Below are 26,849 nucleotides of genomic sequence, written 5' to 3'. Positions count from 1 at the left end.
AGAAGGACACTGGCTGGAAAGGAGTCAATTTTGAGGAGTGGCCTGGGGGATTGAAGTATAACATGAAGTCAGAGAAGTGACCAGCTGTCATGAAATGGAATACAGAATTGTAGGTATTTGTGAGATGCTAGGTTTAATCAAAGTGAGGTAAGAAGCCATCAGAGTGTTTTGTGCAGAGAAGTGACATGATGTGATTTACATTTTAGTGGGATTACCTCGGATACATTGTTGAGAAGAAATAATTGCAGGTGGAGAGCAGTGAGGAGCCTGGGGCATCATGGAGTTCTAGGTCAGAATAGGGACAGGGAGGTGGTCAGAAGTGGACACATTGTGCAAATGTATCAAAGGTATAGCCGACAACATGATTAAATCCATCATATGTTGATTTAGGTGTTCCACAGACTGACCTAAGAGGACCTAAGAGGAGAGGTCTTCAGCTGAAGACACTACGTTTTTTTGGTTTTGTTTTTGGCTTTACTTTTACCTTTGAGCTGGATTAAATTTGAAGAAACTGTGCTGCTGTTTAAAAATCATTTAAATATCATTACACTGCATAACAGATGCATAGTTCCTGTAGTTTATTAAAATCACTAATTTATTTTCAAAATTTTAATTATGTTAAGTTACTCTGGAAATGTTGACATGCAAAATTAACTACATGTCCACTCTATATAGGGGTTATAATTCCTGAAAACTGGTAAAGTGCTGAAAGAAAAAAATAAATAAAAGCTAAATATGTCCTTTCTTTAGAATTTGTTTGAAAGAAATTATTTACAATTATCTTTTCTTAAATTGTAGACATGTTACTAGGTAAGTAGTGTTTCCAAACTAATAATTATTTTATGTAAAAGAGGGGAAGCAAATATTTTGGTTACTATTATTAATTAATATTTGTTATGTTAAATTTAAAGTGACAGGTAACATTCATAATGTTGTCAACTGACTTTTTTTTTATTTGTTTATTTGTTTGAAGCTTTTGGAAACATGCCCAAAACATTGATGAAATGCTGGAAACGAGTTGAAACACAGTAAAATTCAACCCAATAATATAGGACTGCTTTCTCTTCATCCACATTGGGAATTGTCAAGAAGTGAACTATGACAATATATCAATTTTTGCTACTGTTTCTACTCTGGGTATGCCTGCCACATTTCTGTTCTCCAGAGATAATGTTCAGAAGGACTTCTGTGCCCCAGAAAAGAATTTTAGGTGCACGAGTGCCTAGAAGTGATGGCAAAATTCTGCACCGTCAAAAGCGTGGTTGGATGTGGAATCAATTTTTCTTACTGGAGGAATATACAGGATCTGATTATCAATACGTAGGCAAGGTAAGTCTGTGTTGAAATGGCAAATATTTACATTCCAGTTTTTCATATGTCTCATAAAGAAAATTTTAAGGTTATCAAGATTGCCATTTCTACAAATTTGATTCTCTAAATATCCTTAAAGCAGTTTTTGTTTATGGAATACAAATTAGAATTTGAAAAACTATGTAATGAATATAGCATTATAAATATATGAATTCATTTACTAGAATTAATTCTGCCTACGACCTCATGTATTAAAGAGGTACTAAAAATTGCAATTTCAGAATTTGTAGTTAGAAATCAATGATCATGAGAAAACTATCTGGCAATCTAGTATTTAAAATAACAATGCATGTATATAATACATATATATACCTATATATATTTTGCATTGCGTTGACTTCAGTGAGGAAGAAAACATATATTTAAAAGTTGTTTAATGTTCTACAGAATAAGAAACCAAATGTCATTAAAAATATGACCTAAGGTCAAAAATATGCTTACTTATAAGAAAACTTATTCCAGATAGGAGCGTTACTTATTTTTCTAAAGTCCTACCATGGGTACATTTAAATAAGGGAAGAATAAATGGGAAGACAGGCAGGAAAAAGTAGTTTACTTGTCGGGATATGATGACATGAGGAGATTTCATGCTATTCAGTTATAAAAGATAGTGAGGAAAATGAGCGTTGGTTAGGACTGGAAGGACAAATATGACATAAAAGTTACAATGGATGCTTTTATACACTAGGTTGTATTAATTTCCAGTTTTCTTTCTTGGCACTATCTGAATCTAATCGAAATTAGTTAATATCTTAAAGAAAAAATAATTTTAATAGTGTTATTTTTATGGACAGTTTATGAAACTATATCAAAGGAAAAAAAAGCTAAACACACAAAAGGAAAGCAGATACAATCACGTGTTCATATATCACATGTCAACAGTAAAAAATTATGATAGATCCATGATTGTGTTGGCGACTTTTGCATCGACCTCAACTTTAATAGCTTCTTTCACATAATTAAAACTGGGCTTTTAAAGTTTTTGTCTTCTAAGAAGAACTATTTTTGAGAAAATACATGTTCATTGATTTTTAAAACACTTTGATATGTTTTTTCATGTTCCAGTTATTTCAGTTTTTTAAAAAAATGTCTGGCAGTATGAGAAAGATGGCATTAAAGATTAACTGTCATATTGACTGTAAGGTGAAGTAAAAAGCCAGCAACCTAAGCAATTTTACCAGAAAACATGCAGTAGTGGACTTATCACAGGGTCATCTGATAGAATTCCTGAGCTCAGAGGGTTAAGGTAAATTTTATGGTTGCTGCAATAGGCAACTTTCAGTTTATGAAACCAACCACATGAAAATATAATAACTGAAATCTGAGCCATAGAAACTATAGTTTCATTTGGCTCTTCCTGGACATAGCAGTTATTTGTTTATTTGCATAGATTTTCCTTCACCTAGTCCTTAATGAGGATTTAATAAATGTTGGTAAATTGAATTATCATTGCATTATGTACTCTGTTGTGATAATCAAGGTACTTCTATGTACTTTCATTTGTTCTTTCCCCAAAGAATATCAATAACTTGAAATCAAGAATTTTACTTTGTATCTCTCTTTGTTTCCAGCTCTTAGAGTAGATTTTAATATTTAGTTGGTTGAATTAACGCGAGTTGTATTGAACTGAATTCCCAGAGTCATCTGGTACCACTTAGCTCTTTGGTAGGGAAAACTAATGTAGAGTTTAAATTACTGCGGGCTATTAAAGCTGGTAAATACTTAAGATACATGCATCTTGATATGCAGCTCAAATTTTATTCTTCCTTACTCTGCTCTACAAAAGCAAGCCAGAAAACTCTTTAATGAGAGGCATAAGGAATTTATGGAATGTGTTCACCAGTTTCTTCTATAAGTGTGTCCTGAACTACCAGATCAACAGACATACTTTAGATGCTGTAGCTCTGAGTTTACTTCTGATAACCCAAAGCATCTGTTTTTTTCGCTTGTATTTCAAGTCAATTTTGTATTTCTATCATTTATTCATGTCATGACCTGTGAAATAGTTATTTTTAAATTTCCCTTGTCTGTAGTACATATGTGTGTTACTTTTTATTAAGTATTTATATTGCATTAATTACTTATACAATTAAAGATCTTATTTTAGAAGTAAACATATAGATTTTTTTAAACATATAGATTTGTATATGCAAAAAGGCAGTTATGAGATATAGAATATTTTTATAAACATGCATTTTAATGAATATAATTGGGGGCTAAGATATGTTTTCTTCATGAAGTATAAAAATTTTTAAATTCCCTAGATATTCTTTCCAACATTACTTATAATAAATTTATTACATATTCATCCTTTCAGAAATTCTACTTTCAGTTTTTACTTCATTTAAAGTAGGCATGTGATATTGATGCTGAGAGATTCAATGTCTCTAGGTTAGTTCACAGGTAGGAGTAATACATGTCCCAATTACTAGACGTATGGGAAGACAGTGATAAACTCTCCATTGTTGTGGAAACATGGTGGGAGCTCAGAGTAGGAACAATGGAAAGAATTACACTGGTTGAGTGAGGACTAGACTGAAAAGCACAATCGTGAAGAGGGGAAAATTTTTTAAATACCAAACAATTAGCCAATAAATCCTACAAAGAATGGATGGCATATAATTTCTTAGATAAAAACCCATTACTGCTTAAGGGGTTGAAGCAAAGGGAAAATCCCCTTACTTCTCATTGGATTTAAGCGGAGGAAAGCTTAGGAAAAGCATATAACTGCCAATCAGAATACCTATATGGAAACTTGTTTCTGCCACTGTTTTTGCTTTCAGTGGTTAAATCAATTAACTTCTTTTAGCCTTCATTTTCTCATCTATAGTATGATCATGTCAGTCATTTTATATATATATATATATATATATATATATATATATATATATATATATATATATATATATACACAAAATTTTGAGTATAATTCCCTGTGCTATAAGTAGGTCCTTGTTGGTTATGTATTTTATATATAGTGGTGTGTATATGTTAATCCCTAACTACTAATTTATCCCTCTCCTCCTCCTTTCCCCTTTGGTAACCATAAGTTTTTTTTTCAATGTCTGTGAGTCTATTTCTTTTTCGTACATAAGTTAATTTGTATCATGTTTTAGATTACAGGTATAATTGATATCATATGATATTGTTGTCTGTAAGTCCTGTTGGGTTTTCAATTGTTTAGCATTCTTGAAAAACAGAAACCACGTTTAATTATTTCTTAATTTCATATCCCTTTTCCTGAAGAAATGATGGCTTCAAAGAGCTAGAGCAATAGTGTTGCTCTCTATTTTAGCAGATTAAGAATACTGTAGGTATTTATAGTTCTTCTGTCCTTAGATGATTACTTAAGCTCACCTCTACCAAGGGATACACGGTTCCCCATAGTCTACCATGGCTTTGTCCTCCCATAGTTTATGACCCAATATGAACCTTCATCTCCCTTCCTGAGTATCCAATAGAAACTTTCTCCCTGTCCCTAACAGGTTTTTCTCCTTGGAACCAACTGCTTTTATTTGCACAAGTATCTTGCTGGTCATTTGACTTTTCAATATTTCAATTCACTATTAAATATTTCATTTTCTTACTCTAACCTGTTCCATGATTGAAAATGATAGAATGAGCCATATATTTTTCTGGTCTATCTCAACTCTATACCTTTAGTACTGTTTTATTTGCCCTCGTGGACCCTTAATGAGCATGATGAGTTCAAAATACCCTAAATTAATGATTCTAACTGGGGGTTATTTTGCCATCCAGGGGAAAGTCATCTATATATGGAGACATTATTTGTTTTCACAACTAGGTAGAGGGGGTTGCTACTGGCCTTAAGTTGGCAGGGACCAGGGATGCTGCTAAAAATCCTACAATGTATAGGGCAGACCACCTAAATGTCAATAGTGCTGAAACTGAGAAGCCCTGTCCTCAACTTCCTTAGTTTGCTAGAGTCTTTTACATTTCCTAAACAGCTCAGTCTTTATTTTACTTCTTTCTGGGTTCTTGTTTCTGAATATGCTCTCAATTATCATCATGTTTTTTCCCTTCGGAGTTGCTGTAAGAATTTGTTTTCCCTAACTTGGATTTATCTCAAGACCTGCTTTCCTATTCATATTCTGTCTAATCCTTAAAGCATATGTTTGGCTCCAGTCTCTTGGTCATTCTTCTCTGTAGACTTGTGTGCTGCAAACACCCACTATGAATGAATTATTTATTCATTCTGTCAACAAATATCTAGAAGACCTTTTACTACTCAGGTACTACTCTGATATTAAGTACTGTGGTGAAAATATAATTTCTCTACTCACAAAATATCTGCCTTTAAGAGAAGGAGAGAATAATAAGTAAGGATAACAGGAAGTTATGGGACTCTTTTTGTCTCAGACACAGCACATACCCCAAAAGCCTCGAACAAAACAAGAAGTGCCAAATATTGACATGTTTCATTTCTGCAGTACTTGTAAATAGGTGGAAATAAAATAGTTTGAGGATTCGTATTACACGAATCTGTGTGTTATTAAATGTTGAAACTGGAGAGTCAAGTTCTTATTTATTTATTTATTTATTTATTTATTCAGAAGAGTTTTTTAATGCACAATGCTTTATAATGAAGTGATTCTTGGAAATTTCTAGAAGAGATAACTTCCAGAAACTGAAAAAAAAACATTAATCATGAGAGAATAACTTAACTTTAAACATTCACAAAGTCTGGCAATACCAACTGTGCCCACCATATTAGACTGTATGCATTTTGCCCTTAATAATATGTGTACAATGAAGTCAAACCTGGTTGCAATAGGGGAAGGAGTAGTTGGAACTAAGATAGAAGAAGCTGTCCTGACCTCCCCACTGCAATTTTCCTACAGGGGAAGGAAATCTCAAGTGAACTCATGGAAGAACTTTATGTTTTATTAGAGTTTAGAGAGCTGGGAACACTCTCTGGGACCTTTTAAAAACTGTAATGTTGTTGAGACTAAATGTTTCCAGGTAACTTTTTTAAAATACAAATATGATGAAGAGAATCTACATAAGCGCACACACACACACACACACACAAACATATAGGCCTGCTTTAGTGGTGAGATGGGAGTAGGAGAGGCCTTGGTATATAGTTATTTCTTATTTGAACCCTATTAATGACAACCATAAAAGGACTGAGCACAAAACAAATTAATACAGTGAGTGATTTTAGTTAGAAAATGTCCTAAAAGAAAATAAATCAGGATGATTTGATAGACATCAACAGAAAGTCCTTTAGATTAAATGATTAATAAAGACCTTCCTGATGAGGAGACGTTTGGAATTTTGGGGTGAATATAAACATTATTTCCCTGATAGGTAAAGACCACAACACAAAAAAGATGATCCTGAATTAGAATTTATAAAGTCTTTTTCTACTAATCCTCAAGCAAGAGGTAATTAAAGCATTTTTAAATAGAGGCATGTCCTGCAGAACCCTGATTATGTTTTCCAAGGAGACCACCTCTTGGTTTTTAACTCTCAGAATGCATACAATGTATGTATCTCTCAATGTTTCAGCCAGAGGTTGTATTGGAAAAATATACTCACCTCCTCAAAGCTCACTATAACATTTTAACAAAGCAGTATTCAGGAAGATCTTAAGTTAAGTTGCATTCCAGATACACTTGGTAGAACATCAGAGCCACCCATAGATGTTTTGAAACTAACAGAGGCTGTAAAAAAGGATGTGCATCTAAGATTTTGTAAGCCCTTCAGGAAGCCTTGCTAATTCATGTTAACATGTAAGTGATCAAGTAACACTGGTTTAAGCGTTTTCTGTACTAACATTATAGCGTGTTATTCATATATAGAGATTTTGCTATGTTTTAGTAACGTTTTTAGGAAATTAATTTTGAATTTGGGTTTAATGTGTAAGCATTCTATTTTTTCAGTTTAAACTAATGGGAAATAGACTTCTTGTTAGCATTTTTAAGCAAAGTGTCAAATATTGAACTCTTTTTAAAAAGATAAATGGAATTAAGTATAGGATACTCATATATAAATAACTGCAATCATTCTTTTACTTAAAAGTTCTTACTGGTAGTAGTGATAACATATGTTTACTAAACTCTTCCATGAAGTTATTTGCATAATGTGTTGTCACTGTATAACCTTCATGAAACAACAGTACACCTGCACCACCTAAACACATTTACCACACTCACTGCCCTTACTGTACTCTAGTGATTTGTGGGAAGTCCACCCTTCCACTCTTTTTTCACTCTTGAATTAGTAACCCAGAGATGTTGTTTCCATCTTTTCTTTCCCATCATAGTCTTATTTTTGTATATCCCTGTCTTGTACTCACCATTTTATAATCCCTTCCACACAGAAGGCTTCTTCATCTCTTTTTCCTCCTGCTTCAGTTTCTCACACAACATCTTTTAAAATCTACCTCTCTATGTTATGTCCCTTGAATTTAGTTTTATTGGATTATGTTTTAGATAAGATATAATTATGAATTTATTTTCTAAAAAGTATTATTTCTGTGGTTTTAGGCCAATTAATTCACATAGAGTAGTAATAGTTGGAAGTAGATGAAAGGACTTTGATGATAATAATTGCTAATAATAAAAAAAAAAAACAACTCAAAGACTTTTTCTGTGATGAATAAGCTTTTAAAAATTTTACCTATTATTTAAAAATATTAAAGTTCAAAAATACTAAATCTACAATTTAACCCATCATTTTTCAAATATAGAACTTTTAAGAAATACAATCATCTCTGAATGAAGATTATGTGAAAATTGAGCCAGACTTTTAGGTAAAGCTCGAGAGAAATCTCTGTAGATGAAAAATGTATTGAAATGTCATAAAAATTTGCTCTGCAAAAAATATCTTAATATAATTTATCAGTAACAGGTGAGTGTGTAATGGGCATGAAGCATGGTAAATTATTATTATGGTATTATGAATTTCTACCAAAGACCTCTTATTTTATTTCTTGGAGACAATATACAATTATATATTCAATTAAATTTTGTCCCCTTTGTACTAAAGAATAATGTTCTTTTCAGTAAAGAAAATGAAAGTAGATGTATGTTATTATGTTTGCTCATCAATGTCTAATACTTAGAATATGTTCAAATATTCAAATTCTCAGTTGTTTCTTATGAAAGCATGAATAGAAAAGGAGGCAGCACTTCAATAAATTTTCTGAAGTGAATTATTAAATATTCACAAAATGTAGTTAAATTTCTACTTTTGTTTTATCAAAGAATATTATTTAATCTTAATTTTTTATTATTATCATTATTAATATTGTTGTTGGTGGTATTATTATTGTGTTGCTAATTGGGTAACTGCATTCCATAGCTCCTGGTAATTGTAAATAAAAGTTAAAATAAAGAAAACATAAAAGTTGCCAGGAAGATGGACTAAGTTTAGAGAAGGGAACAGTGATTTTGTTGGGATATAATATACAAACCTTTGGTTCTCTCCTTAGAACTCTAATCAACAAGATGAAAAGCACTTTATGCAAATTTCAGACTCTCTCTTTAGTAAAATTCTTTCACTAACCTCACTTTTAAAGCTGTACTTTAAGCATTTATAGATTACATAAAACTATTAAATTTAAAATTTTAAATGAAGGTCTTAAATCTCAGCCCAGGATTAAAATTGTTTTACCAAGTAGGAAATTGAGCTGTAAGAATGTGTACTATTATAGCCTTTATCTAAAGGAACATTTCTTATTTTGGCTGATGTTTAGCTTAAATTCCATTAGTGAACTCCTCAGTTCAGTGTTGTGTCTTCCAAATACCCCCCAAAACTCCAAGACCACTGAATTTTTCAATTTTCCTTGATACCAATTCAGTATATACAAACCAGCATCAAAAGCTTAGCCCCAAATCTAGTTTGCATGTGTTGGGTTATCCTGAGTCCAACAGAGCAGAGGGATAGAGTTGTGAATCATGAACTAACTGAATTCATGCATTCCTAAGAGTTGAGCTTCCAAAGGGAGACAGCAAAGAGATAAAGCAAAGGTCAAGGACATGATTGTAAGTCAAATAACATAAAGGCAGAGATAGAGCACATCCAAGAAGAAGTAGAAAGGGGTGGGGGGTCAGAGAGGCAAGACTAGGACTATTATAGAGGCCAAAGGAGAACAAAATTCCAAAGAATCGATGACTAATCCTGCTGAGTGATGGAAAGTCATCAAGAAGAAAGTTGTAGCAATTTAGAGATCAGTGTGGACCAAGGAGAGAGCCGTTGAAATAATCTGATGTAAATGGGAGTCAGATGGCTTTGGTTTAGCCCAGAAGGAAGCGACCCATCAGTTTCTCATAGGCATCTTATCAAAAAGACAAAATAAGTAGGAGTGAGAGAGAGTTTGAAATGATGAAGAGCTGGAGATGGGACGTTATTATATGGACAGAAAGAGAGGATGTGAATGTGTGCAACAGGTGAGCTCACTCTTAGTAAAAATTAAAATTAAAAATTTTGTCTATTAAGCTGACAGCCAGCATCATACATAATTACTAAACAAAGAGTGTATTCCCACTTAAATCACCAACAGGAGTGAAATAAGTTTAAAAAAACCCACTTTGCTCCCTACTAGTATTTAACATACTTCTGGAAGCAAAATAACAGTGTAAAAACTATCACATATAGTTTTTTTTTTTTTGATGTGAGAATTAAACGACAAATAATATAAAATATTCTGAAACATCCTGACATATCCTGATAATGATACCTCTAAAATGTATTTTATTTATTATTACTTAATAGTCCAACAACCGTTTTTTTATTGTTTCTTATTTAAAAGTAAGGCAAATATGTCCTTCTTGTCTAAATTAGGTGTCTAAGGGCACCAATCAAGTAACTTGTAGAGATGGGATTCTAGCCCAGAAATTATGACTCCAGAGTATATACTAACCATCATTACCCCTCATTGCACCATTATTAATAGTAATATTCTTATTTTATCAATATTATGTGTTGCTTCACCAGAAGAAATTATATTCTTATTTAAGTAGTACAATGATGGATAGTTAGCTGATTTTCTTTTCTGAATGATATCAGTACAGAACTAAAATTGCGTATATAACAGGAATATTTCTGCTACTTCATAGAGAAGTCAAATTTATTTTTGTAGTTGTTATGTTTTTATTATTTAATTTATATGTGGAATTGATAATGCATGCATTTTGAATAAAATTTAAAAGGCAAAATAAGGTGTATAGTTAAAACTAAAACTCCCACCAGGATCCTCAGGCAACCAGAGTTCTCCTCCTAAGAAACAGCTGCATTTATCATTTCTGTTTTGTTTTTGTTTTGTTTTGTAGTTTTGTACATATTCCAAGAGACATTATAGAACTCTTTAATAAGTATTTATGATTTTGTTTTTACATAAATGGTAGTGTACTTTATGCCATGTTATAAAACATGGTTGGTTTGTTTTTAGTTAAAAAATGTAACTTGAGGACATATTCCATTTCAGGACATAAAGATATCCTTCAGTAAAAAAAAAAAAAAATTAGTAGCTGCATAGTATTCTTTCCAGTGGATGTATCATAATTTGTTTTACCATTTTTCTTTTGAAGAACCTTTAGTCATTTAAAAAGTATTTAGTAATATAATAATATGACATGTTATTTCACAGAGTGCTGGTATACCTTTAGGAATATGACTAGAAGTGAAATGCTGAAGCAAAGTTTGGAAATTTTAAACTTTCATAGGTATTGCTAAATTGCTCTCCACTGATGCAGTTTGAGTTTATCATGCCAACAGCAAGGTATGAAAGTTAAGTATTTCTCCACCATTGTATCCAATCTCTGTATTATCATCATTTCTAATAGCTTTTCAATCTTGTAAATGAAAACATATTTCCCTTATTTTAAGTGAAAATGAACATTTTTCATGTGTTTAAAGCATTTCACATTTCTTTAAATGAGTGTTTATATCCTTCACCAATTTTTCTGTTAATAATCTAGTTTTTTTTCTTTTGATCCATAAGTTCTCCTTATTAATTGACCTTTAATTCTTTTTTTTTTCATTTTCAAATGTAATACATGCTGAAAGTTGAATAAAACACACATATAAACTTTAATGAATAAGTATAAATCAAATCGGGTGACCTCAACGCAGGTGAAGAAATGGAAAACTCATGGACCCTAAGAAACTCTCTGTGTGGGTCTGTTAGTAACAACATCATTTCTCCTTTCTAAAGGTGGCAATAAGATTCATTTGGGGTTAATAATGCCTTTCTTTATAGTTTGAGCATCTATGTAGCCACTCATAAACAACATGCTGGAGTTTTAAATGTTTCTGAAATTGACTGTAATCACAGTTCATATATTCTTTTGTGTCTTTCTTCTTTCGCTCAAATAGTTTTATGAAATTAAACCATATTTTTGTGCAGAGGATCTCTTTATGTGAATGTGTTTGGATTTAGTTATACATTCTATCAATAATGGAGATACGATGTTGCCCCTTCCCCTTACTTTGGCTTTACTAACAATGCTTCTGTGAACATTTCTGTACATGCACCCTGACACTTAAGTACATCGAATAGCTTCAGAGTATATGATTAGGAGTAAAATCCCTGATCTCTAGTGTGTGCCTAGCTTCAATTTTTCCAAATACTGTCATTTTAGTTTCCTAAGCTTTAAACAATACCTACTCTCCCTGGCAGTATACGAGAATTTTCTCTGTTCTACATAGACCCAAGCTTGATATTTTTAGACAATTTTTTTCAAAACTGGTGATTTAATTTGCATTTTCCTAAATAACAATGAACTTTCATTTCTGTGAACAAGTTTTTCAAGTGTTTTATCAACTATTTCTTCAGGTCATCTATTTTTTGCTTACTGATTGCTTCATTCCCAAATCCATAATAGGTGTGGAGCACCAATTATTTTTCAGGCACTCTCTAGGTTACCAGGTCACACCCCTGAGTAAAAGACAACACACCCTGTGTCACAAAGCTCACATTTTTAGTGGGAAATGCAAAAAAATTAAAGATAAACATAATAAATATATTACTCTTATGGTATGTTAGATGATGAAGTTTACTATCAGAAAAGAAGAGAGAAAGCAAGGTAAGGAATATTGAAGAATGGAGCAGAGCAGGTGGTGGTAGTCAGTACTTTCTTGCTGAGAAGGTGATATTTAAGCAAAGGATTTGGAGGAAGTGAAAGGGGTAACTAAGCAGCTGTTAGAGGAATGTTTTTTGCATCAAGAAGAAATAGTTACTGCAAATGCTCTAAATCAGGAAATTCTTCATGAATATTCAAGAAAGGGCAGGGAGGTACATGTGCCTAGAGCAAAGGGGACAAGGGACATGTGGTAGAAGGGAAGGGCAGAAAGATAACAGGATGCCCAGGTCCTACAAAGTGTGGTAGACAAAATAATTGCCCAAAAGATATCCACATCCTAATTCTCAGAATTCATTATATGTTATTTTAAATAGCAAGAAGAGACTATTGCCACTGTAATTAAATTGAGGATCTTGAGATGGGGGAGATTATACCCTGGATTTCCTATGCAATTCCCATTTGATCACATGGGTCCCTATAGGAGTGAGGCAAGGGGGTTAAAGTCAGAAAAAAAGAGATGTCATGGGGCTTCCCTGGTGGCGCAGTGGTTGAGAGTCCGCCTGCCGATGCAGGGGACGCTGGTTCGTGCCCCGGTCTGGGAAGATCCCACATGCCATGGGGCGGCTGGGCCCGTGAGCCATGGCCACTGAGCCTGCGCATCCAGAGCCTGTGCTCCGCAATGGGAGAGGCCACAACAGTGAGAGGCCCGCGTACCACAAAAATAATAATAATAATAATAAAATAGATGTCACAATGCATCCAGAGGTTAAAGTAACAAGCTTTGAAGATGGAAGAAAGAAACAACAGCCAAGGATAATACACAAGACGTTGGATTTTGCCTTTTACCCTAAGATGGGAAGATATTGTAGAATTTTTAGCAGAAGACTGATGTTATATGAAATAAGTTTTAAAAATATCAGTCTGACTTCTGGCTTTAAAGTTGGTACAATAGAAATCTATGTAGTACTCATGCATGGATGCTAGGAAGCATTGTTCCAGATGGCTCAAAACATTTTGGCCTGAGCAACTGAAAAATGAATTGTTTTTATTTAGAGAGCATTAGGAGTAAGAGCTCGAGTTCTTCTTCAGATGTATTAAGATAAAGGGTGTTTTGAGACTGTATTGCATTGGTCAAAAAGTTAGTTCAGGTTTTTCCATTAGATGTTACAGACACCCGAAGGACCTTTTGGCCAGACCAAATACAAGTTCAGGAAAACTAAAATGGGACCTCTTAGAAGCCATCAGCATATAGTTGGTATTTAAAGTCATGGGACTGTTAGATATTAAAATGTGAATGTAGTGAGAAGTGGAAATAGGGCTGTATTTAGAAGCAAACTCACATTTAGACATGTGTGAGGTGGAGGATAATGTGGGAGGAAAGAAGAAAAACCAACATATACAACTGAGAATGAATATTCCTTGAACTGCAAGGGAATCTAAGAGCTGGGGGTGTCTTAGAAGACAGGTGAAGAAAATGTTTGGAGAACAGAGTGTTCACTTAATCAAAAGCTGCTAAGTCAAGGAGGTAGAGAGTTCTGATTTGACTACTGACTTTAGTTTCATGGAGATTCTAGGTGAATTTGGTGTTTATGGTTTCAGTGCTGTGGTGGGCCCGGAATTCTTATTGCAGTGGATTTCAGAGGGAATGGAGAGAGAGAAATTGGAGCAAGTGCACACAGGCAGCATTAGAGTCTTGCTGCAAAGGGAGCAGATGTTTGTAGCACTCTCTGATTGGGGGGTGGGGTGTGAGTGGGATCAAGAAAAACAAACAGTTTTTTTTTACTTGTCTTTCTGCATTGATTAGAAACTCTAATAGAATATTGAATAGATGATATGAGAGGGACCTCTTTATTTTGTTCTTAGTTTTTTTTTTAAATGTTCAACATTTTTTCATTAATTGTGAAGTTTCTTAAGTTTGTTTTTCAAGGTATTTTTATCAGACTAAGGGATTTCCTTTTTTTTTTTTTTTTTTTTGCCGCACGCGGGCCTCTCACTGCTGTGGCCTCTCCCGTTGCGGAGCACAGGCTCCGGACGCACAGGCTCAGCGGCCATGGCTCACAGGCCCAGCCACTCTGTGGCATGTGGGATCTTCCCGGACCGGGGCACGAACCCGTGTGCCCTGCGTCGGCAGGCGGACCCTCAACCACTGCGCCACCAGGGAAGCCCGGGGATTTCCTTTTAATCCTAGTGTTTTATGTTTTTTAATCATAAGTGAATATGAAATATTGTCAAATATATGTATGTATATAATGAACTGATTATTTTCCCTTCATTATGTTGCAGATTTGGAAAGTTTTCACCTTGGTAATGATATAAAACTTTACATTATCATATTCCACTTGCTCTTTCTTTGCTTACAATTTCTAATTTTATAAAATCATTCATTTTCATACAAGATATCACTCAGTAAAATTACTTTTTTTAACTCTTTTTACCGTTTTATTGTATTTAGACATAGAAGTTATGATAGTCACATAAAATGAGATAGGAAATATTACCACTTTTTCTATTACTTTATATAATTTGTGTGTGTAATTGAATTAATGCTTTCATGAATGTTGTCTAGAATCATTAAAAATACCTTCTGATACAATAGTTTTATTAAAGGAGACGTTAGCTATTGACTTATTTTCTTTAGTGGTTATAGGGCTACTCAGGTTCTCTTTCCTTCTTAGTTTTTGTAAATTGTATTTTTGGCATCTGTTAAATATTTTTTGAAATAAGCTGGTAGGCTAAATTCAGAAGCCTTCTTAGCTCCTGGTCTAAAGAGAACTTGTATATGTTTTTAAGACTGGATTTAAGAAAAAAAGGAAAAAGAGGAAGAATATGGTGCAGAGGCTCTTTGTGGCCCTCAATGTTAACATATTTACTTTCTGCCCTTTACATGACAAGAAAAGTATGGTGAGCATGTGTTAATGGCTTCTTTAGGAGTAACAGTACAGAAAGTCCTCTTTTCGTGGGTTCATATGGGAGCATAAAAATGTCTTTGCATTCTGAAACCATGCAACATCATTTTAATAACCATTGGGGAAAATTAAAACTGTTCTGTTACCTTAGAATTTTTTTTTTTTGTCAAAGCTCCAAAACCCTTCTAATTCTTGCTATTAGTTTACAAGAAATAAAAAATGTAAAACTAATATTATTGAGTGTGCTGTAACTTAAAAGATTAGAAATATTGATAATTAAATCATTTATTTTATAAAAAAAAAGATTACAGTAGTTTGATTCATGCCTACATTCTTTTCATCATATACATGATTTTTTTTAAATTGTCAAAATCTCATACTGCTTTATAAGTTTGTTGCTGTGAAATATCTTTTTAAGAGTTCCCTTAATCTATAATGTTACCTGGATTCTGGTTTGTAAAAGTATCACAGAATATTTTAGCTCTATTCCCCTCCAACATGACTTATACTGTCATTGTCTTTTATGTTCCTTGTTTGTTCAGATTTATTCACACATTTTACATTTTCTTCACTATTCCTTCTTACATATCAACTTTCAATTAGAGATCATTTGCCTTTGTTATGAAATAAGTATATTCATTCGTATATATGCTGGTGATGATATCTTCTGCTTTGTTTATATGAGGATATTTTTGGCTTTGTGTTAAAAAGTTAATTTTTGTGGGTATTGAATGTGAGAGTGACAGCCATATCAAGGAACATTTCTCTGTCCCCTGGATTATGAATGGATTGTTGTTACTGAGAAATCAGCTGGCAATCTGCTTCTCCTTTGAAGATATTTAGCTCCTTTTTGTCTGACTGCTTTCAAGTTTTATCTTGAATCTTAGGGTTCTCTGGTTTACTTGCAGATTTTTAATCTGGTTCAAAATATTGGCGAGGACCAGCTTCTTACTGGCGAGGGCCAGTTATTTTTTTTCTTTACCTTTAACTACTTATGTATTTTCTTTCCTTTATTCCTCTAGTTTTGCTTACAATAAGGTAATTATCTCTCCAGTTCCATAGCATGAGCAACTTGTTTTAATTGTTTAATGTTTGAATGTTGAGTCTACATCTTTGGCCTTGCTATGTGTACCTCTTACCCAAGAAGTGCAACAAAGCTGAAAAGCAAGTTTTCTCCTATAAACATATTCTCATAGAAAACGCAACTTTACGATCTGCTGTTCTACTTACTGACTTAGATCTTTACTTCCTGTTGCATTTCATTCTGACATCTTGTCTTTATTACTTTGAAGGAACTGTTGTTTATATTCTCTCCAGCATTTTAAATTGTTTTGAACATAAGTTTTTCCAAATAACTTCTCTACCATGTCTGAAAATGGAGTCTCTTCATATGAGTTTTATTATGAGTTGCAAATATATTTTCCCTAGTATATGTTGTATTTTACCATTTGAGTATGTATCTGTAAACAGATTATTTAATTATTTGTATGAAGTTAAATTATTTATTTCGTTTTTCTTCTAAGTTGTTTCCCTCATTGTTCTGATCTCTTCTTGGAAACAACTCCTTTCATTCTTTTATTTTCTCTCTAAATCATTTTATTCCACAACCAAATAATTTAGTGTTTATTTCCTTCAAACAAAGATATTATCCTATATAACCAAAACACACCATCAAAATCAGGAAATTAACATTGATGGATTATAAACATCTATCTCAGACCCCATTCAAATTTTGCCACTTATCCCAATATCATCCTTCATAGAAAAACAAGGCAGTTAACAATCATACATTGCATTTAGTTGTCATGCCTCTTTGGCTTCTTTCTGCCTTCTGATAAAGTTCTCAATATTTCTTTGATTTCATGATCCTGACACTTTTGAAGATTACAGGCCGCTTATCTTCTGAAATGTTCCTCAATTTGTGTGTGTCTGGATTCCTCATGATTAGATTTGGGTTATGAATCTACAGCAGGAAATCACACAAGTGATGCTGTTCTTCTCATTTCATCCTATCAGGGGTGGAAGACTTCAATTTGTGCCATTACTGGTAATCACTATGATTATTGGATTAAAATGGCATATTCTGTAAAATTATTCTCATAACTTGTTCTCTTTTTATTTAAAATTGCTTTTTATGACTTTGTTCAGAACAGTTTTAAGTTAACAGAAAGATGGAGAGGAAGGTACAGATATTTTTCATATATCCCTTGCCTTTACACATGCATACCCTCCCCATTATCAAGATCCCCCAGCAGAGTGGTGCATTTGTTATAAGTGATGAACCTACAATGATACATCATAATCACTCAAAGTCCATAGTTTACTTTACAGTTCACTGTACATGTTGTGCATGCTATGTGTTTGGGCAAAGTATAATGACATGTATCATTATGATGGAATCATAGGGATTATTTCACTGACATAAACTTCTTCTGTACTCTACCTAATCATCCCTCCCCATCCCCTAACCCTGACAACCAATAATCTTTTTACTGTCTCCATAGTTTTATCTTTTCCAGAATGTCATATAGTTGGAATCACACAGTATGTAGCTTTTCAAGTTGGTTTACTTCATTTAGTAATATGCATTTAAGGTTCTTCTGTGTACTTTCATGGTTTCATGGCTCTTTTTCTGTTTGTTTGTTTTAGTGCTGAATGATATTTCATTGTCTAGATGTACCACAGTTTTATCCATTCACCTACTGAAGGATATCTTGGTTGCTTCTGAGTTTTGACAATTATAGAAAAAGCTTTTATAAACATCCATGTCCAGGTACTTTGCAAACATGTTTTCAACTCATTTCATTAAACACCCAGGAGCATTATTGCTGGATCGTAATGGTGAGAGTCTTTAGTTTTGTAAGAAACCAACAAATTCTCTTCCAACCTGGCTATACTATTTTGCATTCCCATTAGCAATATATGAGAGTTCCTGTTGTTCCACATCCTCATCAAAAATTGGGAATTGTCAGTGCCCTAGATTTTGGTTATTCTAATAGGTGTGTAGTGATATCTCATTGTCATTTAAATTTGCATTTTCCCAATGACGTAGGATGTGGGGCTCTTTTCATATGTTTATTTGCCATCTGTATATCTTCTTTGATGAGGTATCTCTTAAGGTTTTTGACCTATTTTATAATTAAGTGTTTTTTGCTTTTTATTGTTGATTTTTAAGTGTTCTTTTTGTATTTTGGATAATAGTCCTTTTTATAGAGGAATCATTTTTCTAAATATTTTCTTCTGGTCTGTGGCCTGGCTTTTCATTCAATTGCCATTGTTTTTCACAGAGCAGAAGCTTTTAATTTTGATGGAGTCCAGCTTGTCACTTATTTATTTCATACATGTGCCTTTGGTATTGTATCTAAAATGGTATCACCGTATCCAAGGTTTTCTCCTATGTAATTTCTAGGAGATTTATGGTTTTGCATTTTGCAATGAAGTCTGTGATCCATTTTGAGTTTGTTTCCGTGAAGGATGTCAGTTTGTGTCTGGATTAATTTTTGCATGTGGATGTCCAGTTATTCCGGCACCACTTACTGTAATGACTGTCTTAGCTCCACTGTATTGCCTTTGCTCCTTATCAATGACCAGTTAAATATATAAACATAAGTCTATTTGTGGGGTCTTTATTCTGTTCCATTGATCTGTCTAATCTTTCTCCAATGCCACCCTGTCCTGATTACTGTAACTTTATAATGTTGTGAAGTTGAGTAGTATCAGTCCTCCAATATCATTCTTCTCCTTCAATTTTGTTTTGGCTATTCTAGGTCTTTTGCCTCTCTATATAACTATTAGAATCCAGTTGTCATTATCCACAAAATGCTGAGATTTTAATTGGGATTGCACTGAATCCATAGATCAAGTTGGGGAGAACTGACATCTTGACATAGAATTTATCTTCATTTATTCAGTTCTTAATTGATTTCACTCTTCAGAATTTTGTAGTTTTTCTTATATAGATCTTGTACATCCTTTCTAGATTTATACATAGGTATTTCATTTTGAGGGGTCCTATATAATGGTATTGTGTTCTTACTTTCAGATTTTACTTGTTCATTGCCTGTATATAGGATAATGCTTGACTTCTGTATATTAACCATGTATCCTGCAACCTTGCTATAATCACTTATAAGTTCCAAAAGGTTTTTTGTTGATCTTTCAGATTTTCTACATAGATGGTCATGTCATCTGTAAACAAGGCTGTTTTATTTCTTCTTTCTCAATATGTATACCTTTTATTTCCTTCTCTTGTCTTATTGCACTAGATAAAACTTCCAGTATCATGTTGAAAAGCAGTGGTGAGAGGGTTATCCTCTCATTGTACCTGATCCTAGTAGGAAGGCTTCAAGTTTCTCACCTTTAAGTATGATGTAAGCTGTAGGTTTTTTGTAGATATTCTTTATCAAGTTGAATTTCCCCTTTATTCTTTGTGTACTTAAAATTTTTAACATGAATGGGTGCTGGATTTTGTCAAAAGTGTTTGTGCATCTATTGATATGATCATGTGATTTTTCTTTTTCAGCCTATTCTCTCTAAATCTTTTTGGCTCTATCTTTCTAACTCATTTTGCTTGCTCTTCCGGGTCTAGTCTTCTCTTTTATCTACTCTGTTTATAGCAAGTTCTACTTTCTCTTTTGTTGTTTCCAATTTTGCCTTTCTGTTCATTTCATTTTACTCTCCTCACTTTTCCCCCCCATTAATCCTGTCTGTTTATATTTTAACCCCTTCCTCTGTTATTAGATTATCTTATATCAAACCTTAGGTCAATATTTGGACTCAGTGTGTGAAAGCCATTTTCTTGTTATTTTTTTTAACTGTTCATGCTTTCATCCTGCATGCTGTGCTCATCATTCTTACATGGTTTAAAACAACTTACTACATAAATCATTATCTGTATGGTATTTTGGAATTCCATAAAAATTGTTTTACGCTGTCTGTTTCATCGTAATTTCCTAATAACCAGGAAATTTTTGTATTGATCTATTGATTCTATTTTTTGCTCTTTTTTTCTTATTCTAGTACAATTATAAAAATTCCAATCTGGTCCCTTTTTAGTAATTATAGAATACAATGTTTGTCCTAGTCCAGTTACTTACAGGTAATATGTGAAACAGAGGCAAGAGTGCAAGACAGGAATTCTCTGTAAATGTGAATATGATGTGAACTAAATGTGAGTGTGGTGTGAATAAGAGGCAAGGCTTTCATTTGTTTGATTTTATACTTCTTTGCAGCCAGCTCAAATTAGTGGCTCTTGGACTTTTCAAAACATAAATTTTTTTCTCTTTCAGTCTCATGTTAACATAGTTTCCTGCAAATATGTCTTTCCTGCTTGATTCATTTTACCTGCCATTTCTGTGCCAAAACTGATCCCCTTTACCCCTGTCATCAGCCCACATAACCATTACCTTTTTTTCTAAATAAAATGGTCTTGATTTTTTTTTCTTGCCAAGTAATATTAAATATTTTGTCAAATTCAACTCTGCTAAAGTTTTCTTAGATACTCAGCTCCGTGTATTCTTTCTGTCTTTTCTTTCTGCCTTTAAAAATTCACGGCATATAGGTAACTTTAGGGAGTTCCTTAGTTTCCTCAAAGATAAAGCAAGCATTTTTTCTTATTGATCTCCTAAATTATTTTATGTATTTTAAAGAAGAGGAAGAGGGAAATCTTCTCTACATATTGATATTTTTAAACTGGAAGTTGTAACGCAAGTTTCAAAATCTCCACTCTGGATGCCCAGAGGATAGATAATTTTATTCTTCGAACTCCAATTCTTGGGTTTCTCAGGTCCTTTTAAGCTCTTAATTAATTTTAATTTCTAGCCCAGGCACAGCGCTAGGACAATATTGACTTCCCCAAAGCCATCCAGACAACAAGTTTTTTGTTTGCTTTGTTTGTTTTTCCTGAAGACTAATTTAGTAAAAATATCATGGACCTTTGAATCAGAAAATCTTTACATAAATTTAAGTCCACGCTTGCCTGGATTTATGATTTGTGTTAGTGTTTTCATTTTTAAACCAGACATAACAGTAGTAGTGTTCTGGAGCTAGTTCATGCCTGCTTGCAAGAGACAATTTAAAATATTTCAGGGTGTTCCCATGTCAGTTAATGCCATGATGGTAGTTTTAAATTGAGTATGGTGTGGTATTTACACCACAGAACTTGTCAGACAGTACAAATCAGGCCTCCTTCCCCTGGAGAGTTAGTTGTTAATGTTTTGCCAGTTTACCACTGTACAGGAGCATTCTTTTCATGAAGGTATTGCTAGAATTGAATAGAATAATTTATGGACTATATTAAGTATGTTTTCTGGCATATTGTAAATACTCAATAAACGTAATTTCTTTCTTGCTTGCTAACCAGTGTCTTAACTTCAGTTCTCATGGATCTCATAGAATTTCTTCTTAATTTTTTCATCTTATACTGACCTTGACTCAGAACTGAATAATAATGCTTTCCTGGCCTCTGACTTAAATTAATTTATTTTTCAGTCACGTCATTCTTCACTCCTTTTTTCTCTGAGGCATTTTCTTACTGCTGACCCCTGTGGCCTTTAGCATTAATTAATCTCTTCTTAGTTTAATTGAAGCTGTTTCTCTTATTACTTACATCTTTTTTTTTTTTGGTCCAACTTCCTAAAATCTTTCACTGTGTCTCTACAACTTCAAGGTTCATCATGAATCTCACTAGTAAAATGTGCTGAAACATATAAATTATTAATATATTTACCCTTCAAATACAACCCACAACTGACCACTGAGATGCTGATTATGATGAGAGCCACAATAAAGTGAGAAAAGATTGGTTCTCCTCCAAAACTCTTAAATTGGATCTTTACTGATGCAGAATTCCATTTTGGGTAATTTGCAACTTCTAAGAGAAGGAAGGAGCTAATGGACACTGTTTCTCTTCTTTCTTTTAAAAAAGGCTGTGTCAGGAACAAATCTTTATTAAACTAGATAATAAGTCAGTAGGACTTCAAAATCAGCAGCTGCTAATAAATTCTTAATCTCACACTACCATGAGTCTGGTCAGATCATAACTTCCTTTGGAAAAATCAACACTATTTCAAATCATTCACAAAAGTAGCTTTTTTCCTTATTGGTAACATTTAAATGGTTCCAAAGCAAATTTGATTAAAAATATGGAGCACAAAAGTACCACAAGCATATATTTTGTAGATATTCTGTAGCAATAGTTTTTAAATTTTGGATCTGATTAGATAAAAATGCAGACAACATTTTACTAGTATAAATTTCAGCAGTGTATATTTTGGGTGTTGCACGATTTAACCTTTCACAACACATATAAGGATTTTTTGGCATAAACACCTGTGGAAGAGAGATGTGAGAATTCTGATTGAATGAAGAGAGAGTTAGTTATGCAGGCCCTATGGCCTCAGCCCACCTCATGGGGTCTCTGGAGTGTAAATATCCCATCAGAATCTTCTTTCATTACATTGAAATGGCTAACCCCTTACACCTCTACCTCCATCAGATTCTGGATATGAGCTTCCCTCAGAAATGGTGACTTTGGGTGAGACAGCTCTCTGGAGTTGAGAAAATCCGTGAAGGGGTTTTACACAGCTGGAGCAACATTCTGTTCTTCAAGGCAGAACTGAGGTTGACAACTCTACACAAACTACAAATACATATTTTTAGCCTTGTTTTCAATGAAAACAAAATTTATACAAAGATTTTTATCACTGTTAAAAACATAGCAAAAGTTTCTATAACTTTATATCTCTAAGAAAATAATGGATTCACCATGCAACAGATAATTGGATCATTTTCAGACAAAAATATATTTCAAAGAAAATACACACCTGCTCACACAAACATACACAGATGACAATATCTCCCCAGTAAAGAATAGCAATTTGAAAACTTTATATATTTGAAGTACATTTACGAAGTCTACTAAAATTTTGTAAAAAAATAAATAATTTAAATTAAGAAACAGTATGGAGTCATTTTAAATAATATAAATGTGCACAAAATATTTTCAAAATTGCCTTAATGATTCTGAGGCAAAGCTATGTTTTTTTTTGTTTGTTTGTTTGTTTGGGTTTTTTTGTGGTATGCAGGCCTCTCCCGTTGCAGAGCACAGGCTCCGGACGCACAGGCTCAGTGGCCATGGCTCACGGACCTAGCTGCTCCGTGGCATGTGAGATCTTCCCGGACACGAACCTGTGTCCCCTGCATCAGCAGGTGGACTATCAACCACTGCACCACCAGGGAAGCCCAAATCTATGTTTTTGACAATAAAAATTATTTTCAAAATAATAAATCTTTAAAGGCCTGCATTTATTGCATTTATTTTCACATAAGTATAAAAGGCTTTACACATCAACTATATTAAAATAATAAAGTTTGTAAAATTATTTTTTTATTGTGGTAAAATATACATAACATAAAATTTACCATTTTAATCATTTTAAGTGACATTTTTAAGTTTCTAATGCAGTGACATTAGAAACATTCATATTTTTGAGCAACCATCACCAGTATCCATTCAGAGAATTCCCATCAGCCCAAACTGAAATTCTGTATCTATTAAACAATAATTTTCCTTTACCCCCTGACCTGAGACCCTAGTAAACACTCTTCTATTTTCTGCCTATGAATTTGCCTATCTAGGTACATCATATGAGTCACACAATATTTGTCTTTCATTATCTGGCTTATTTCACTTAACATAATGTTTTCAAGTTTCAGTCATATTGTATTGATAGTACGTATCAGGTATCCATTCTTTTTAAAGGGTGAATAATATTCTGTTGTATGTACATACCATATACTGTTTATCCATTCATCTGTCAATGGACATTGGTTTGTTACCACTTTTGGCTATTGGGAATAATTCTGTTGTACAAATATATGTTTGAGTCCCAGCTGCCAATACTCCTGTGTATATACCCAGATGTGGAATTTCTTGATCATATGGTAATTCTATATTTAATTCTTTGAGGAACCAACATAGTATTTCCACAGGGGCTGCATAATTTTACATTCCCACCAACAGTGCAAAATGGTTCCAATTTCTCCACATATTTGCCAACAGTTTTTTTTTTCTTGTTTTGTTGATAATAAGCATCCTAATGGAATCTCACATGGTTTTGATTTGAATTCCCCTAAGGACTAGTGATGTCAAACATTCTCTCATAGGCTTATTGGCTATTTGTATATCTTCTTCAGAGAAATGTCTATTCAAGTTCTTTGCCCATTTTTAATTGGAATGATTAAAGTTATTTTATTTTGAATGATTTTTCTTGTGAATTAAGAATATGTTCTCTATGCCCAATATTTCTTTATAGAAGTACACTTAATATATTAATATTTTTCCCTTTGATTTGTATTCTATATTCTTTATTTTTGTAACAAGCCTACTTTTTAAAAGTTTTTTGAAATTGCTCATGCTAAATACAAAATTAAAAATATACAGTTAAGTAAACAGTCTTGTAGATATTTTTAGAGAGAGCAGATCATAAGACTTGGGAAAATCATTTAATTACCTGGGTTTCTGGTTTTATTATCACTAAAAATGGAGTATTTGGGTGAGATCGAATTTTAGATACCATTACACTCTATAATTCTATGTTAACATAGCTGATAAATTAAAAGCAAAAAAGAAAGAAATGTACACATAGTTACACGGTTATAGGAATGGGGAGATAATATTTGTTGGCATATTTAAACTTTCTCAATAAATCTCTTCAAGAAAAGCGTTTTTAAATTTGAAGTATAATTTACTTAGCTATAGCAAAACACATTGATCTTAAGTATGATCTGATGAGTTTTGACAAATGCATCTACTTCTGCAATCACATGAAGATATAAAATATCCATCACCCTAGAAAGTTCCCTGTGTTTGTTCTTAGTCAACCTCCTACCCACAACAGGCAACCACTGTTGTGACTTCTTTCAACAGAGATTGGTATTTCCTCATTTAGAATTTCATGAAAATGAATTTACAAAGCATGTATTCTTTTGCATGTAACTTCTTTAGTCAACATAATATGTTTTGAGGTTTTTGCATGCTATTGTATTTATCAGTGGTTTATTCTTTGTTATTGCTGAGTGGTGTTCATTGTATTAGTATGCCACAATTTGTTAATCCAATCTCCTGTTGATAGGTATTTGGGTCCTTTTGTGTACGTGTGTGTGTGTGCGTGTGTGTGTGTGTGTTTGGCAAATACATAGAGTGAAGTTTCCAGTCATAGATTAGGTATACGGTTAACTTAGTGAGAAAATTCTGATTTTCTGATGTGGTACCATTTTAAACTTTTACCACTAATGTATGAGAGCTCCTATTATTCAGTGTTCTGGATAACATTGGTATTGGTGATGTCTTTATATTGAGCCATTCTATAGAGTGCATAGTAAAATTACAATATATTCTTTATTTCTATTTCCCTCATGACTAAGGATGTTGAGCATCTTTACTATAGCTTAATAAAATGGTTAATTATATATAACATATATATAATCCCTTTATGCAGTGTCTTTTTGACTTTTGCCCAATATTTTATTAGGTTGTTGAGATTTTATAATTGAGTCAGGGGCTTCCCTGGTGGCGCAGTGGTTGGGAGTCCGCCTGCCGATGCAGGGGACGCGGGTTCGTGCCCCGATCTGGGAGGATCCCACATGCCGCGGAGTGGCTGGGCCCGTGAGCCATGGCCGCTGGGCCTGCGCGTCCGGAGCCTGTGCTCCGCAATGGGAGAGGCCACAACAGTGAGAGGCCCACATACTGCAAAAAAAAAAAAAAAAAAAAAAAGTATAATTGAGTCATAGGAGTTGTTTATATTTGGATATAAGTTTTTTTGTCAGATATATAGTTATTGCAAATAATTTTCTCCCAGTTTCTGACTGGCTCATTCATTTTCTTTATGTTGAGGAGAAGTTTTTAATTTTAATGAAGTCCATTTTTTTCATTTTGTTTTTCTCTTTTTATGGTTAGTGCTTTCTGGGTCTTGTCTAACAAAACGTTGATTACCTTAAGACCATATAAGGTTATTCTTTCCCCATATTTTCTTCTGGTAAATTTATAGTTTTATATTTTCCATCAAGATCTTTCATACATTTTTGTGTAAAGTGTAACATTTGCAAAGTGTTTTCTTTTTTACTATTGTTCTTTTTTCCATATGGAGATCCATATAGTGAACCAGTTGTGCTAGCATAGTTTGTGAAAGCACTTTCCTGTTTGAAATGTCATATGCCTTAGTCAAAAATCAATTGAACATTTATCTTGTATTCTAATTATGAATGACTGATTCTGTTCTATTGATCTATTTGTATATTGTGTATGTTATCTTGCTTATTGTAGCTTCAGAGTAAGTTTTGAAATCAAGTAAGTGCACCAACTTTGACTTTTTCAAGCATTTTTGATAATTCTATGTCATTTGCATTTTTATATAACTATTAGCTTCATCAAAATATATTTAAATATATGGGTTATGGTTTGGATTTTATAAATATATAAATCAAGTTGGAGAGAATAGACATATTAATCTGATTGGGC

The 26,849-nt window shown here is 33.2% G+C and overlaps 1 protein-coding gene across 2 annotated transcripts in view; it reads left to right on the top strand.

Annotated features, from left to right (window-relative positions):
* Nucleotides 1-1,098: 1,098 nt before the first annotated feature.
* LOC308616881 (cadherin-10) overlaps nt 1,099-26,849 on the top strand; it is a gene marked incomplete at both ends in the record, with an annotated part of 118,528 nt that continues 92,777 nt past the window's right edge. For both annotated transcript variants that reach the window (XM_081233371.1, XM_081233370.1), the window contains one exon: nt 1,099-1,329. In XM_081233371.1, coding sequence (XP_081089497.1) covers nt 1,099-1,329 — 231 coding nt within the window. The remainder of the gene's footprint in view (nt 1,330-26,849) is intronic.

The sequence above is a fragment of the Mesoplodon bidens genome (assembly GCF_964165515.1).
Source record: "Mesoplodon bidens genome assembly, chromosome: 4".
In the NCBI taxonomy this organism is placed as follows: domain Eukaryota; kingdom Metazoa; phylum Chordata; class Mammalia; order Artiodactyla; family Ziphiidae; genus Mesoplodon; species Mesoplodon bidens.
The sequence above is the reverse complement of the archived record's forward strand: the minus strand, read 5'-3'. Positions and strand labels throughout refer to the sequence as shown.